The sequence below is a fragment of the Vigna radiata genome, chromosome 6, assembly GCF_000741045.1.
Source record: "Vigna radiata var. radiata cultivar VC1973A chromosome 6, Vradiata_ver6, whole genome shotgun sequence".
In the NCBI taxonomy this organism is placed as follows: Eukaryota; Viridiplantae; Streptophyta; class Magnoliopsida; order Fabales; family Fabaceae; genus Vigna; species Vigna radiata.
In genome coordinates, this window is record NC_028356.1 from 34021113 (window position 1) to 34036903 (window position 15791).

The 15791-nt window shown below is 31.0% G+C and overlaps 2 protein-coding genes across 4 annotated transcripts; one reads left to right on the top strand and one right to left on the bottom strand.

Moving 5' to 3' along the window:
- Nucleotides 1-1007: 1007 nt before the first annotated feature.
- LOC106764147 lies at nucleotides 1008-2797 on the top strand. Its single transcript, XM_014648379.2, has 3 exons — nucleotides 1008-1132; nucleotides 1922-2344; nucleotides 2443-2797. The coding sequence occupies exons 1-3, from the start codon at nucleotides 1028-1030 to the stop codon at nucleotides 2653-2655; spliced, it is 741 nt and encodes a 246-aa protein (XP_014503865.2). The 5' UTR covers nucleotides 1008-1027; the 3' UTR covers nucleotides 2656-2797.
- Nucleotides 2798-2931: 134 nt separating this feature from the next.
- LOC106764810 (CSC1-like protein RXW8) lies at nucleotides 2932-12610 on the bottom strand. 3 transcript variants are annotated; one of them, XM_014649210.2, is made up of 12 exons: nucleotides 12039-12606; nucleotides 10363-10721; nucleotides 9948-10094; nucleotides 9430-9493; nucleotides 9123-9332; nucleotides 8291-8473; nucleotides 6752-7050; nucleotides 5845-6121; nucleotides 5302-5580; nucleotides 4161-4394; nucleotides 3891-4074; nucleotides 2932-3313 (listed from the first exon to the last, which is right to left on the bottom strand). In XM_014649210.2, exons 2-12 carry the CDS (start codon nucleotides 10638-10640, stop codon nucleotides 3222-3224), a joined length of 2247 nt encoding a protein of 748 aa, XP_014504696.1. In that variant the 5' UTR covers nucleotides 10641-10721; nucleotides 12039-12606; the 3' UTR covers nucleotides 2932-3221. The 3 variants fall into 3 exon arrangements, with proteins under 3 accessions (XP_014504696.1, XP_022638235.1, XP_014504697.1); XM_022782514.1 differs by lacking the exon at nucleotides 2932-3313 and adding an exon at nucleotides 3364-3592 and having other exon boundaries at nucleotides 12039-12608; XM_014649211.2 differs by lacking the exon at nucleotides 2932-3313 and having other exon boundaries at nucleotides 3945-4085; nucleotides 12039-12610.
- Nucleotides 12611-15791: the final 3181 nt, after the last annotated feature.

Below are 15791 nucleotides of genomic sequence, written 5' to 3' on the forward strand. Positions count from 1 at the left end.
GTATATGTAATGTGAATGGTTAATTATGTTAATTAAAGTGATAAAGCAGATTAGATATGAAAGCTAGGAACAGAAACTGAAAGCTGCCAGATGGAGCAAAACAAAGATTTGTTAGGTTAATCAGTATTTATATATTGTATTAAGGAAAAAGTATTAAAGTTAATGCATGTGTGAATATGTGGGTTCTGTAAAGTGAAAGGGAATATCCCGAAAGCAGAAGAAACGAGAGAGAAAAATCCTACGACATAAAACCAAAGACATCAAAACTTAACTTAAACAAAATCATAATTAACTTAAAGAAACCATGACAACAGCCAAACGACACCTCTTTTATTTATTTATTTATTTTATTTATTTATTTATTTATTTATTTTTGGATAAAAGGTTTTAAGCACATGTAATTATAAGGCTTAAAGTAAGTGTGAGATGGGTTTATCCTAACTCTTAATATATGTATTCGTTAATTAACACGGTTGAGTATTTATTTGACTTTTTTATTTTTAAAATTCTAAATAAAATTATTTAAATTATCAACTCAAATAAAAGCTTGATCTTTAAAAGTGTAATTTTTATAAAATTATATCATAAAACTTTATTGTAAATAAAGCAAGTGGGTCATTTGCATATTATAGAATGAAAGAAGAAAGTGTGAAGGAAAAGGAAGAAAAATCCCAAATTAAGGGAGACTTTATTTGTAGAGTTTTTTTTTTATTCTCTTTGCACCTCTCTCTTTTTTTTTTTTTTTCCTTTCATGCTTCTTGTTTTTTATATTTTAAAATCTTTTTTTTGAAATATATAAATTTGCTTATTTTTATGATCATTTGTGATGAAGTGCAAAACTATTCAACATAAATATTTAAGTAACTTCACAAAAGCAAGAGAAGCATGTAAGAAAAAAACAAGGTGCAAACAAAGGGATGTAACTTGTGAGTTTAATTACGGGCTCGAAGGTGGGCCTTTGAAAAAGTAAGTTGGGCCGGGCCCAAATCTCTCCGAACGCAAAACCCTAAAGAAACACGAAAGTTTAATGAATAATTGCTCTGCAGGGAACTGGATTGGGTTGTTGCAGCTGAAGCGGAGAAGCATGGCGATTTTGCCTTCGCTTGCAGTTCCTTCAACTCCCACGTTTCGGGTATGCTTTTATTACATTCCTCGATTTCAACTAAAACATCGTCTCACGGGTAAATTACATGAAATGATGTCTTAAATATGAATCAATTTTCAGTTTCTTTTTCATTCTTATTTCCATCGAAATGATCAACACGGTTTTAATGAAGTCACCTTTAGTTTGTTGCATTGTGATGTTCTTTGTGTATGAGGAAATTTGTTTGCTATCTATTTGAATGTGATTAAACTGTAAAACATGTTTTTGTCACTGTGTTTTAGAACTACTATTCTAGAAAGAGAAATTAGGACAATGATTTTCTATGACTGAATTTTTTATTCTAGAGAGATACCTGAGTTTTTTCTTGGGAAATAATTGGTTTCAGAGGAAGAATGTCGACATAAAACGGTTCAGAAGAGAAAGAAATAGTGAAATACCAATTAAGTTTAGAAACTGTAGAGCAGATATGGCTTATGGTGAACAATGGGGCCTGCTTTGATATGATGAATAAAGTTAACTGAAACGTGATGGGCGGAATTAGTTAAGCGTTTAATTTTGATACATTCTCAGTGCTAAGGTTTTTGAAGTAAGGGATGTGCTTAAGGTTCCTCAATATTTAGTCAAAAATGGTTATTGTTGCTGTAAAAATGTCTGTGCTATATTTGGCACAGTTCATGAGCAGCCTTCCAATTTTATGTGGGGGGCGATTCCGTTCCACTGAAGTTGCAGTCCTAAAAATTTGTGAAGTATGATATAACGTAAGTGGCTGAAATTTTCATTCATTTGTTGTAAATTAGTTTCCCTTCTTTTGTGTAGGTAAAGGTGTTTCAATGCCAACCCTGCCAATTCCACAGATGCTCAGAAATATACTTTCCCCGTCTAAGAAGTTATAATCGAACTAGATCATTCATTGTATCAATGGCAGAGCATAATGAACCCAATGAGGTTAAGATGAAGATTGGAATCATGAGGGAGAAACTCAAAGGAACAATACCAGTCTTTGTTCAAGAATTTCCTTGGAAAAAAGCTGAGCATATATTTCTAGAGAAACTTCTTAATCTTGCACAAGAGGCAGTGAAATGGTCTCTTGTTTTGTTTTTAATTTATAGCTTTGTGTCAGACGTTGTATATACGTTGTCCATAAACCGTGAACTGGTAATTCCTATTGGCCTCTTTGCTGGCTGTCTTGTGGCTGATTTCTTGAAGGAGATATCACAAGAATTGTTTCATAGATCTGAGGTATATTTTGAAATTGTTGTGTATTTCATCATTAGCTTGTTTTGTTTCTGTGTTTATCACAATCTTCTGATGAGCTTTGCTTTTCTGCTTTTTGACAGGAAAAGGTTTTGAAATGGCGTCTTCTGGGAATGTACTTCATTTTTGTGTTTGTGAAGATCATGTCCTCATGGTTTGCAACACTGCCTCGTGTATTTCTATTGCATGTCGCAAGTGGGGGACTGATGCAGGTTTTGTGGCATTGGAGAAATTTGATTGAAGATGCAAAGAACCAACAAGAAAGGAGTAACTTCTCTAATTTGGAGACTTCGTGATATATTGATGGAATAGTTAACTGGCACATAATGCAGATTGGGACATTAGGTTTCCATTTGTACGTGCAAACTCCAGTTTTTGGTTTCTGGTGTTCTTCATGAATATCAAGTAGTGCAATGCAACCAGCAGAAGAGCAAGTTATACTTGTGCATTACCATTTATATATATATATATATATATATATATATATATATATATTTTTATTTACTTTTAAATTAATAAAAAATCTATCAATAAAATAGGCGCACAAATTTCAGAGTCTAAATCTAATCTAATTTGGAAGCTCCTTTAAAGATATATGCATGTTGCCGTATCTCAATTTCTCAGTTTTCTGAAATTTACTTCACTTTTGATGACAATGTTGTATTATTACATGTCTATACATTTAATTGAACTCATTTTAATAGAAAACTATTTACAACTGAAAAATTAATGAACAACATAATATATATATCTCAAGAGACTCTCATCTTCATCTATATTTTGAACAATTGTTCATGAACAGGCACCTTCTTTTGTGCACGTCATGATATTTCTTATACAATGTACAGTATTTTCGGTGTACTCATAGGTTTAAATCAAGTACAGATTTATCCGAGTTCAAACTCACTGAGCGTTGTACTGGGCGTGGTCTATGTTTTTTAAAAAGTTCCTTGCCTGAGTGCAAAACAAACATTGCCAAGGGTCAGTTTGTAAGAAAAGGAAACAAAATTGCAAGTAACAAATAGGAAGGATAAAATTAAGAAATAAAGTAAAAATATAAGTGTTATAATTTAAGATAGATAAAAGAAATAGATAAAAGGTAAATAGGTGAACGGAAACTGATAAGAAATCGAGGAAATATAATTAGTTAGTCTCACCTTTTCTATTTCTTCTCTATCAAATAAACTCATTTTATTTTCCATCTATTTGTTTCCTCTCCACCTTATTTACCTTCTACCAAGAAAAGTTATGTTAATAAAAATCGTTCAAAAAGGGAACTCACAATATCAGTGAATTACACTGACATCCCACAAGAGTTTTTCAGATTGTACATGATCTTATTTATAACATTTACTCTTAATGGAAGTACAAAATGTAATGTTTTTAAAGCAATGAAGAGAAATTAGTTTAATAAAAGGAAAAGGAATGTCAATGTTTTTAAAACAGTTAATACACATAGATTCCAAGATGAGGAATATGGTTTGCAATTTGAGCTATCACAGTATAATTTAATCTCAATACTAAAACAAACCTTTTTCCATATCTTCTGATGAAGATTGACCTCTGTCCATGTCCTCGTGACGTTTGTCGCATTGGGGTTGGCTTGAGGCATCTTCTTCCGTTAAACTGGGCTGGTTGTAGGCTACAGGTAAATGCTCATAAATCTCTTCCATCCTCCCGCTGTGCTCATCTCTCATATCCATGTCAATTACAATCTAAAGCAAGCCTGATTAATTCAAAAGGGTTGAATGAAAGACAAGGGCGATCGTGAGGACTGGGGCAGGGAGAAAGGGAGTTTTACCTGTGCTGAATTGCTCTTGAATATCGGGAGAAACCGTTGCCTACAATACTGGTGAAATAGAAGCGTACCAATCAACAATGGAATGGTGAATCCAGATGCAACTGATGAGCGTTTAAGTCCAAACACCCCCAGCGCGATAAGTTGAGAAAATATCAATGAAAACACGGTGGTGTTGTGAGCTATAGGCCAGAACTGTCCCCCACTATCATATTTTGTAATGTACACGTTGATAATCTGAACAGAAAAATTATGTTTAGTGGAAGTGTTTTGCGCTGGTTAAAACAAAAAATCAAGGAATCAATGACAGTGTTTAACGGGAAGAAATGGCTTCCATTTCATCCCATCTTATTTCATCACATTCCATTCCATTCCATTCATTTGTCATTAATCGGAACGTAAGATAAGCATCATTTAACGTCATAATATGAACTGCATCATTTATTTTGGTTAGCATCTTAGAAACAAATTAATACAGTTGAATGTAAAGATGTAGTCATACACAAGTAATTTCCTTTCTTTTCTCCATTTGGGTAGTTGTGGTTAAAAAAAAAAATTGACTAAAGTAGGTTGATTTGAATATCACATATATATATATATATAGTTAAATCATGTTTATACAAATCATAAATTTGAAAAATATCATTTTTTTTAAGAAACCATGATGTCATTAACTAGTTTTTAATTTTACATGCAAATAATATATCATGATCAAAGTTTTCAATATAATTGACATCGTTCGGTCATATCTCTTCATTTAAAAGAGAATATTTTACTAATAGAATTTCATTCGAGCAATAATCATTAAGTTATAATAACTCTCGGCTTCCTTAGTCAATTCCTTTTTATTATAATTGCTTCATATGAGAAACTAGATTAAGCTGACCCTGGCCCTGTTTTTCCCCAAAACAAAACAAAAAAAATCCCTGTTGCAACCAATTAACTTCTCACATATTCTTCAATAACTAATCACTCAAATCATATAGATTGTTAGGAAACAATCACTCCCCAAATCTAGTAATAATGTATAGTTTTTAGATAAAACGTAAATTAAAACAAGAAAAAAAATTGCAATAAACGCAATAAACTTCATAATGAGCAAAAGATTAGACGAACTCATGATAGATGTACATCTACTACTAACCTGGTTTCGGTAAACAAGGTAAGCAAGGAAAAAGTAGAACAACAAGAAGGGCAACATCAGGGGTGCCAGAATAGAACAAGTGAAGCCGAGGAATCCAAACAATAATACTCTTGGAACTTCTGTATGGTACGGAAAAGATAGGCTGCTATCCAGTGCATCTTCCTTAAGTCTGAGTATGAATCTCTGGAAAATATTGCATAGAAGAGGGAAAATTTGTATAACTTCACATGCCAAGCTCGCCCAACCAGACGATAAAACGTAAGTTGTGAAGAAAGTAGCCTGTATACCATGAAAAGGCCAAAACAAAATGAATTACTAACTGAAGAGGCGTTACTTATTTATCTCTTCTAGAAATGGGTAGAGATGGGAATCAAGATAACAAGTGTATACATTATTCAGCGTTGCTCAAATCCCTAATGTATCCAGGTGCATATAAATCATTTATAATACAATATAACAATACTTTAACATATGAGAATAAGTCTAAATAAAGGTTGAGTGATTAAAAATCACAATATTTTTGCACGAACTTAGATATATCACCTGCGATGGCACTGCCTTGGCAAGTTGGGCAGGCAGGTCTGTTACGCTAGTAAAAACTGAGAGCTGAGTGATAACAGAACCAGTAAATACATTAACAAAAAACACGTTCCAAATTGTGAAGTACAAGACTTTACAACATGCACTCTTCTTCCTTTCACTACGAGAAATAGAACCCTCCACAGAAGAAAATAGCATCATCATAGGTGGAACTGCGCAGAAAAATAAAACCAATATCACGCTTGGTAGGTAACCAGTCACCACCTGATTCACAATTTTCCTGCAAAAAAATGAGTTGATTTACAGTGAACTTCATAGCATTTTAGATAATAAATAAATACCAACAAATTTCATATTCCAAGTAACTCTCTCTCTGTACTAGTTTGTGACCGTTTCAATTTTGAAAAGAAAGCATGGCATATGTAAATACAAAATTGTAGACTTTGCTTCCGTGGGAAATTATAAGCTAAGAATAGGCGGAGTAGAAGAACCTTCAATGACCAAATTGTAGTTGTGTGTGAATAATTTACGCTATCACGTCAAACAAGCAGCTGACATGATAATAACCTAAAGACTAAACCCTGATAGAAATATCGTATTTAAAAGCTGGGTAGAATTCCAAACTACTTATATTTTTCAAAAAAATAGTTCATAAATAATTTATCCCTCAAGTGGTTACATATCTCAACATAGTTTTACTAGTTGAGTGTTCTTAGACTACAGATATTTTTATCAATTTCTTTTTTGTACTTTTTATTACTAAAATTTGTATTGCTTATTAAAATGAAGTCGTACATTCATCAAGTAAATTAAAGCAGTATGATTCATGTGAAAGAAAAAGAAAATTAGTCATTATAAGAGTATAGGAGTCCATGACATTAGTCACTTTATAGATGCCGCAACATCTTACTCTTTAAATATCCCTCTCAGAAAAGGGAACATTTTCTGAAGTTTGTCTAGTTGAGTCAATCCTTGTACAAATGTAACAGGGATAAGGAACACGAGCATGAAGGCAATAGAGGCCACAAGTGTAGCTATCTTACGGATCCAAAGTTGCCTATATGGTACGCAAATATTGGACCAATAAATATCATGCGGTTCAGGAGCTACATCTGTCACCCATAACATAGGATTTGGTGTCTGCAGTACCTTTGCAGCCATAAGAGCAGCATACCGACTTTTAAAGAATACAAAAGCAGCGGCACATTCCTGTATCAAAGGTCCAACATGAATCACAAACTAGTGAACACAAAACATTTGTTGACATATCACAACCTGAAATACTTCTACAGCTACTAAATGAAAATAGGAAAACAATGGGGCATGGATTTCATCCCTTAATATAACAAACAACGATAAAATAAAAGCACTCAGAAGAACCGGACAATAATTATAATGACAACATATTTCTTTTCAACTAATACGTGGCTAACACACAAATAGGAAACATCATACATATTTTGAATCTCCCAAGAAATTAAATTTGAGATAAATTCAAAACCCAAATAATAAGATTGAAAGAGTCACAAATCAATCCAAAATATAAAGTGAACTTTCAACCCCAAAAAAACATTTCAGGTATTTTTCACCGAGTAGGCATGTACCACTTCATGTCTCCTGATTTTGGAAAACACCAATTCACCTAGAAGTATACTTGTTCTTCTCGAAATTTTCATTTTTCTAGGTATTAAATAGCAACAGCAATGGTATCTGTAGCACACTCATAGAGGAGTCATTTAGAAAAGAAACATGAACAATGCTAAGATTAAGTCTACCATGCAATCATATTTATTTACTGAATTACTATTGCAATTTTCACGTAATAAGATTTATTTGTTTACTTAATTTCGTATGTCATATTGGATATTAGGTACAAATAATGGGTGTTGGAAGGACCTTACTCTAGACAACTAAACAAAACGGTTCAAATACCATGTCAAGAACCAATCAATCCACGAAGCTTAAACCATTATGTGTAGTTTCATAAATGGCTTTTATATCTCGAATTGACTACCTAAAAGAATGCAGCTACATCAATGATTACTCGTTCGTCCATGTCAAACTTGGAACTTCCTTTTCAGCATTCTCGTTGAAAAGGCAACCATACATTACTTTTTATTTTAAGGCTTGGACAAACCTCTGTAAGCAATTAGTTTCAATTAAAATTTGCCCTGTCTAAATTGGGTACAGTACAGGTCACGTACAACAATTAAAATTTACTCTTGTTTATCACTGAAAATCAAATAAGAAAAAATAAAGAATTATAGCAATGACTTATATTCAAAATGTAAAGTCACGTTGATTTTTTTCCTCTTTTCATACAGTAATATTGTCTTGATCACATTCTCAAATTCCAAATATGGTTTTCGACGTCAAATAATGAAAAAGAAAATTGATGACATAAGAATATAAACCACGGAATGTAAACCAGTCCAGCCAAAAAAATTACCTTTTTCGTTGTTTCTAAATTCATGTCAGTATTGTCCGTTCCACCATTAACACTGTCCATTTCATTAGAAATCTTCTTGAAAGAATTTGTTGATGCTCCAGAACAACAATGCCTAAAACTAGGCTTACAAGTCTTTTCCAGTGAAGCATTTTTAAGTACTTTACACACATGTTCAGCATCATCCTGAGGGAAGAAGATTAGAATAAAGTATAAATAGTTGTTCTGTCAACAAGAGTACTACAAGTTTATATTTATGAAACCAAAAATGACGCTAAAGATCATAAAATAAAATAATAACTACACACTTTAATAGTTGAATTTCACAACAATATCTCCCTGTATAAAACATCTTGTCTTTTCTTGTGTGACCGGCCACACGTCATCTTAACATCTTATTTTTGGCTATACACCAACTTTTTTAAAGCCTAACATTCATTTTCATCGAGTGTAACTAGTAATATAATGCTATGAGAAAACTAAATGTAAATTCAAGAATGTCAAAAAGCAGAAAGTAACTTCCATTTCTACTTGACAGAAGTACCAAAAATTTCAAGTTCGATACAAAGAAAAAGACAAATAATCTCCCAATGCAGAGTTAGAGTATGAATGACATGTAGGTTCTAATTTTCATATAAACATTTATGTCGGTTCTCGGTACCTTGAACCAAATAATCATCTTAAGAAGATAGACTACTGGGAAAACACGTATTGACAGTTATGACTTCACAAAGTGATGGTGATCTAAGCAATGAACTTTACATAAATATAAAATTAGCAAACAGTACGACGCTCAAATGACAACGAAAATATTTAAAGGAGTTAAGAAGCCCACCTTCAGTTTTTGAACTTTACCGGACTTATAAATCATTTGGTGTGACAAATATGCTGATGCATGGTAATGTGAAAAGAACTTTTTCACGGTTTCACAGTATGATTCTTCAGAAGACCAGGGAACTGATCGGACAAGAATTGTGAAATGACTTGGATTTGGAGGTGATCCAACAATATGCAGTAGCCTCAAATTAGTAATGCTCTTATATTCCTAAATATAAACACTGACAAATCAATATTTAAGACATGGAAAAGTAAAACTAAAAATGGTAGAAGTGCTTATCTTGTAGATAAGTTCAGATCCTCACAATGTACAGAAGAGTGCAGGCCGAGAATGTTATGACGTATAGCGCAAGACAATGAGCCCAAAGCCTGACGACATGCAAAAGAATAAAAACAGTATATAAGTAACTGGTTTAGGGGTGCATTTCTGCACAAGGTCATTAATTACCACTCTATTAACATCTTAAAATGAAAAAAAAAAAACACAATACATATAGGTATGGATCAATAGAAATTCAAAATGTCGCCTTTTCTTGCACTCACTTCATGTTTATTGTTTTGGGAGCGGAAAAACAATGCAAATAAACTTCCCAGAAAAGAAAAGTTGAGTAGTTTATTCATCCATGAGGAGGAAAAGTCTAATGATAATGTAGATCCACATTATTCTTTGAAAGCGTAGTTCATTACTGGTGATGAAACTTCAAGTAATTTAATATATATTTTCTATTGTATTTCTCAACTTGTACGCATCATTAACCATTCTAATTGAATTAACATAATTAACACTATAATTGAGAAGTAATATATAACTCTTAAGTCTTACCACGTTGAACCTTCTTTGACATTCTCAATGGTAAATACTTCCAGCGACTCAAAAGGTATATACTTATGCGTTCTGTCCCTACCATGGTAATTTATAGGAAGCACTAGAGCAAGGCAGATGACAGCAGCAATGGAAAACACTCGAATACTGTTGGAGACAACGTCAACATTACAGTTAGTAAAGTTACAAGATGGACAATCAAATTTGCTTTAGACTTAATTTTTTATTTCATACGCTTTTTTAATATAATTGGTAGGTTAGAATTTGGTAGATTTCAGATTAAAAAATTAACAAAAAATTAAGCAATTCACCCTATCACAACGTTCGTTAAAATAACAATTCTTTTTGCTCAGCTTCATCAAAATAACATAAGGCACACAAATAAAGTTATTCGATCTTTGAAGAACTGAACAACCTGAACACAAGCATCCTCACAAAAACCACAGCATCCAAGCCACCAATAGCTAGTATCTCTTCCTCAGTCGTTTCCCATGATTTCAGTATCCAGCTAGGGGAGGGAACAAATCTTTCCAAGCAGACATCAACGCGTCTTGAATGCTGAGAGGCTAGTCTCCTTCCAAAGTACACGTTAACATTGCTGGGTTGTTTTCTTAATACAGAATAAAATGAAAAGAGCACCACACACAGAGCAATATTAATTCCAGCAGAAGTTAGAAGAGCATTGATGTCCATCCCTGCTCACTGTACTTCAAAAGTACACGCATCCCATCACCCCGTAAGAAAGACATTAGATATCCAAATCATGCCCATCACCTGAAATGGTATATATTCCGACCAATATCTCGGTAAGAAATGAATTTCTTTGAGCAGGTTCAGCAACGCAAAATTGAAAGATCTCTTTTACTAATTTGTTAAGGTTCAGTATGATATCTGTCTATAACTATGAGATATGCAACAGTACATAGACACGAAAGATCGAAATGGAAAAGAAAAAGGATAAATCATTTGAAAGTTCTATCAAAAAACAGACGCACTCTCTGGGAGCTAAAGAAGTGAACATTAAATAACTGTAAGCAAGAATTATTTACTTTGACAACATTCTACCATCTTGGCACATTGACCAACGAAGATACATGCCTAAAATTCATATCACACCGTATAATATCTTAGGAAACAATACAGTATGCAACTTGCAATTTGAGAGGCAACAATTAAAAATAACAATAATACGAATCAGTGATGAATGAAATTCAAGCTCCATAACCTTATCCGCTTACAAGTTATGAAGGATTTGACAAGAGCACTACGGATGAGTGTGCAAAGTTACTTGGAGTGAAGCTACATAAACTTCTCAATACCTTTTCCAACTTACCATCAGGTACTAAAAAAAAGCTCATTTAAAAGTTGCGTTTAGAACCACTAAAAATGTAACTCGTATTATTGAATTTATTTACATATAATTCCATTTTTCTTCAGAAAACAATGCACCATAACGACAATTTGAACTTATCTTACATCAGTTACTTTACCTTATCACCCCTACTTAAAATAAGTACTCGACTTAACATGTAAGGGGTGGAGAACATGTCAATTGTAACAAATAAAACTAAGTAAGACCAATTCACAAAATATTTTATCTCAAACACACTTCCGAATGCTCAATTTCACTATTTTGTTACCGATATCAAATTCGACAAACCATACTTAGTTCCCATGCTAGAGGAGATAAAAATAAATAGTAAACAAAACTAAAACGCTGGGTGCAAAATCCAGAAAAAAAGAGAAGAAGCAAAACCAGTTCAGTAAATCACTATCAGTTTCGCTAAGTAGTAAAATAAAACAAACTTAAAATCCTACAGTTATTATCCGTCTAACCAACATTACTAGATTCAGAATTTCACATCGCCTAAACAGATTCAAACTAACACAGCTTTCAAACGAAACACTACAAACACAACTCTGAATCAAACAAAACTCTATAGCAACAAAAAAAAACAAAAACGAAAACGGTTAACACTAAATGAATCGATGAAAGAGAACAAATCGAAACGATTCTAGAAGGAAGCAACATTCCAAATCCGAATCAGAATCAGAATCCGAAGAAGAAAAGAAGAAAGAGGCATAATGTACCTGCACAGCGATGCGCATTTGCAATTCGTCAACGAAAATCAATCAGCGATGCACAGTGGTGGAATAACAGAAGATTAGAGAAAATGCTGAATTGTTAAAAAGCAAAATGAAGAAGATGAAGAAGGTTAGGTGACGCTCAAAAGTCAAAACTCGCAGAGCAATGCCGCGAGCCTTGCTTTTGCTTCCAGTTCACAAGAACGCACGTTTATAATAATAATACGGCGAAGGGTTTGATTCAAAGGCAACGAACTAAAATGAATCCCTGAGTTTTGGGGTGTGTTTGTGTTTTTTTTTTTTTTCTTTTTCTTTTTCCCTTTTTTTTCTTCCCTTCCTTTTGCCTTTTTCGTATTTCAGTTCCAGTGCATAATCAGTTCCTTCTCTCTCTAATTTTTTCTGAGCAGCCAGCCAACACGTAAACAACTTAAGCGTAGAAGTAATAATCAGAAAAGGCCACGTTACGAAATCGCGTTTGGGAAGCGTATTATAATGATTGATCGATATAATAGAATGAAATTCGAAAGCGGGAGTAACGGCTTCGCCACGTGGCGGACACCGAGACGCCAACCACATGTGCGTGATGCGAGTGTGTAACTAACCACTCGAACATGCTACAGAGGAGAACGTCTCTTATAGGGTACATCGCAGACCACGACAGAACCATGTACTCCCTCGATCGGTGATTTCCCACGTGGGTCTTGATGACATTATTGGCTCCTTGCTTGTGGCCTTGGTTAAAAATGTTGTGCCGTGCCGTAGCGTAGTCTTTTTAATTTTTTAATTTTTAATGGCTAAGTTGTGGGCTCAAAACACGTGTTGGTCGGTTGATGCGCGCCATAAAAGTTTGAATGGGCCCACTGTTGAACAAATTGGAGGAAATGGGCTTTCGTGTTCAATTAGAACTCATTCCAGTCCTTAATAATTAGGCATTTCTAAACTATTCATAAAAATTATGGAGCACAAAAATTATTCTATTTTATTATTAGAATTATCTACCACACATTTAGAATATTATTTATCATTTTAAAAATGAATTATGCATTAAATATATGGAGGGGAAAAAAAACTTATAGATAATATATAATTGGATGGAAAATTAAAGGACAATTTAAGCAAAAAGCTTTTTATTCATTGGACAAAAGAATATTTTATTGTTAGGTTGTTGGAAATGTAATCTAAAAATGGTGGTGGTATTAAGTCAAATATAATCAACCATCTGTTTCAAATGTTTTTAAATCACACACCACTTTGAAGTCAAATAAACCAACACACGATACCATGTGCTTTCATAAGACGCAAACCTTCAAAGAATTTTCCAGAAATGTATTCTTGATCTATTTCATACTTGTGAAAAAATAAAAAATATAGAAAGAAAGTGTTTGAAGATGAAAATGGCTTCCTCTTTTTCTTCTTGTGGTACGTTTTCACTTTAGGTACGTAAATGTATACCTTTTACCAGTAAATCACACAGTATAGTATAAAAAGAAAAAAAATATCACTATTTTTGTAACAAAACATAAAAAAAAAAATAATTATTAATTTGATTTTTTGTTGGTTCGGTTTCATTTCTTTATTATTTTTAAGTTTAATTTAGTTTTTTATTTTTTAAAACTTTTTAATTTGGTCCAATAAATTAACGTTGATTACATGACACGTGTTAATTGGTCATATTTTTTTTTACTTTTTTACTATTTTCTGTCGGGATCATGAAGTGTTGGCTTTTAATCTACTCTTTGTATTTATAATTTTTATTACATGACGTGTTAATTGGTAGTTTTTTCTTTTTTTTACTTTTTTACTTTTTTATTATTTTCTGTCCGATCATGAAGCGTTGGCTTTTAATTTAGTCTTTAAATTTGTAATTTTTATTTGATTTAGTCTCATTTTTAAATAAAATAATTTATTTGTTTTCTAAATTAAAAATAAATTAATAATTAATTTTAATTATAATTTATATACACATGTTAAAATATTTTTTTTATAATTCACACATATCTCTTCGTTTATATATTTAAATTATTTTTTTTCTCATTTCTACATAAAAAATTTCTTTTTAAACTTATAATATTTTAAAAATATTAAAAATATAAATATAATACGACTGTAATATTCACCTTACATTTATATTTTTAATATTTTAAAAAATTATAAGTTTAAATATAATTTTTTTACGTAAAAATGTAAAAGTAAATTAATTTAAATATTTAAATATATATAAATTTAAAAAATATTTTATTATATTTATATGTAAATTGTAATTAAATTTATTTACTATTTTGGTTTCAAATTAAAATGAAATTAAATTACTTTGTTTAAAACAAAAAAAAATTAAATCGAAATTAAATATAAAAAATTAAATTTAAAACTAATATTATATGACATATGATATTGTTACTATAAGAGTCATAACTTAACATCTAACAATTATATTCATTTTTTAAATAATAAATACAAATTAACATATAATATGAACATGATATTAATATCAATATAAAAAAAGAAATAAATTAAATTAATTTGAAAAATAAAAATACTAAATTAAAAAAAAATTGAACTGATAAAAATATTCAACCATGTGTATAATTAAGACTACTAAAAATAAATGCAAAAGTAAGATCAGGCTGAAAAGTTTATTCAATATCTATCTATCTTGTCAATGAAATAAATATCATTATAATAAATAACCATACATCAATGTCATCACAAGTCCTTTTGACTTTTCCATTCTTCTTTTGACAATTTCCATTTTCAGTAATTATTATTTATCAATAAGAGAGTATTAAAAATAATAAAACACACATACTCTCTCTCTCACACGCACACATATATATAATATGGTATAATATAATTTAGAAAAATATATTTAAGATAATTTTTGTTATTCATTGTGTCTAAAAATACTATCCAAATAATATAATATTATTTTGCATTAATTAATTGATCAAATATACATCACAATAACAAGAAAATTAATTATATTAATTAGGTAGTTAAGTTTTGAAAGATAATTGATTTTTAATATATATATATATATATATATATATAATTACTTAATAATAATTCATTATTGTAAATGATAATCAATTAGGATGTTTCTAAAAAACTCTCTTAAATGATTTCAAAGTTATAAAAATACAAAATTAACAAAGTTTTCAATCTTCAATATTCACCTAAACTTGATTTCTTTTCTTGACTTTGAATTTGTTACTCGAAATTTAATTGTGAGTTAATCTCCTACTAAATAAGTAAAGAGGGGCTCATTTAATTGAGGTTATTTTGTTTTAATATTTTAACCAAAATTACCTAACTTTTGTATTTGAATAGAAAATTTTCCAAATTTTAAAAAATTTAAATACATTAAATTTGAATTACTATTATTTCGATTTATTTAATTATTTTAAATGTTTCATTTGAATAACATGATTATAATTTATTGAAATTGTATTATTTAGATTAAGGATTTGAGTTACTACCAAATAATTTTACTAGAATTTGAAAAAATTCTGACAAACATCTACTAAGGAATACTTCTACCCTACAATGACAACCAAATATATAAACAACTTAAATTTTTAGAAAAAAAAATTTATCTGATAAAAATTTTCATCCAAAAACATAGTAAAGATTTGATAAATTAGAGTAAGAGGTTAGTGTTATATACTTCAAATAGATTTCATATAAAGTACCACAAACTTTAGTTCCCTCAATAATTCATTTCACTTGATATTAACATACTCTCATTTCGTTCAATAGTCT